The 1,549-nt window shown below is 40.9% G+C and overlaps 1 protein-coding gene across 1 annotated transcript; it reads right to left on the reverse strand.

The window, feature by feature from the left end:
• Nucleotides 1–272: 272 nt before the first annotated feature.
• LOC108966083 lies at nt 273–1,339 on the reverse strand. The gene is made up of 2 exons (XM_018928820.1): nt 392–1,339; nt 273–332 (listed from the first exon to the last, which is right to left on the reverse strand). The coding sequence occupies exons 1-2, from the start codon at nt 1,337–1,339 to the stop codon at nt 273–275; spliced, it is 1,008 nt and encodes a 335-aa protein (XP_018784365.1).
• Nucleotides 1,340–1,549: the final 210 nt, after the last annotated feature.

A 1,549-nucleotide genomic window follows, 5' to 3' on the forward strand; every position in this document is an offset into this window, starting at 1 on the left:
TTCCTAATTCTAACAGTTGTGTTACCTCTTGCTTTATCTGTGAAAGTTCGGTTAGACTGTCAGCACCACACAGTAAGTCGTCTACGTAAAATGATGACTTCACGATCTTTGCGCCAATTGGGCATTGTTCTGAATGCTGTTCAGCTAGGTACAACAAACTCCGTATAGCAAGATATGGTGCAGCAGCCATTCCATACGTTACAGTATTCAGTTGGTATGTCCGAATGTCCTCAGTCGGTGAACTCCTCCACAGAATGTATTGGAACTTTCGATCATCTTCGTGCATTAATACTTGCCGCTACATCTTGACTATGTCCGCCGTGAGTGCAAACCTATTGAATCGGAAACGAAGAGGAAGAATAAAAAGTTCGCATTGGATTGTAGGACCAACCATCTGAATATCGTTTAGTGATTTTTGGGATGTAGTTCGACAGGAGGCGTCAAATACGACTCGAAGCTTTGTTGTTGTACTTGCTGGTTTAAGAACGAAATGATGTGGTATAAAATAATGCGGTTCGCTCAGATTTGGATTCTTTGCAATGCTCATATGACCCAGGCTCTCGTAGTCATTCATAAATTCAACGTACTGTGTTTTCAATTGTGGTAATTTAGCTAATCGACGTTCTTGTGCATTGAATCGTCGCAATGCCGTAGTGTATGACTCGCCCAAGCACGTCGGATCATCCTTGAAAGGGAGTTTGACAACTATTCTGCCGCAAGGTCTTCTTGATGCAGTTGCATTGTATAAATGATCGCAAATCTGTTGTCCACGAGTCCAAGGCTCTGGGATGGTACTAACTTCTTCCAATTTCCACAACCTTTCCAATTTGGCATCTAAAGATTCATTGGCTAAAAATAAACAAGATGGTTTAGATATATTGTTACTGCCGGTATTATAGCGTCCCGAAATGATCCAGCCTAAGTGCGTTTTTTGCAAGATAGGTAAATTAGACCCAAGATGGATTTGACCTACAGATAGCAGACTGAAGAACGTTTCCGTCCCCAGCAACATATCGATTTTCTTTGGTCTATGAAATTCATCATCAGCGAGTACTATGTTGTTTGGAATATTCCATGTTGAAATGTTGATTTCCGGATCTGGTTGATAAGCAATGTGCGATGTAATACAAAAAGTTAATGGAAGCTCGAAGGCGGTGAATTGCGACTTGATGTTAGTAGAAGTTTTGAATTTAATATTTGTTGATGACAAGCCGATGCTTTGAATTTCTATGTTATATTTGTTTCTTGGCAGCAGCAACCTTTGCGAAAATTCATCTGTGATAAAATTGACTTGCGAACAGGAATCTAGCAGCGCTGTACCCAATCTATAGCTCCCCATTGAATCACGAACGAAAATTTTTACTGTTGCAAGGATTACATTATCCAACGATGAATTATTCATATGTGTATGTACGACTGCCTCCTGTGTAGGAAATAGTTGAGTAGCTGTTGGTTGGTCTGGAGGTGAACCGCGATGAAGTAAACTATGGTGTTGTCGTGCACAAACCTTGCACCTGTGGGATGATGAACAATTGGCTACTTGATGTCC

The sequence above is a fragment of the Bactrocera latifrons genome, unplaced genomic scaffold, assembly GCF_001853355.1.
Source record: "Bactrocera latifrons isolate USDA-ARS-PBARC rearing strain unplaced genomic scaffold, ASM185335v1 scaffold_1546, whole genome shotgun sequence".
NCBI classification, from domain to species: domain Eukaryota; kingdom Metazoa; phylum Arthropoda; class Insecta; order Diptera; family Tephritidae; genus Bactrocera; species Bactrocera latifrons.

What these genes read in the sequence shown, in the direction of transcription:
- LOC108966083 (XM_018928820.1), bottom strand. Translation starts at nt 1,339, where the DNA reads ATGGGGAGCTATAGATTGGGTACAGCGCTGCTAGATTCCTGTTCGCAA. An exon ending in CACTAAACGATATTCAGATG is followed by an intron (nt 333 to 391) that starts GTTGGTCCTACA and finishes CCGATTCAATAG; the next exon opens with GTTTGCACTCACGGCGGACA.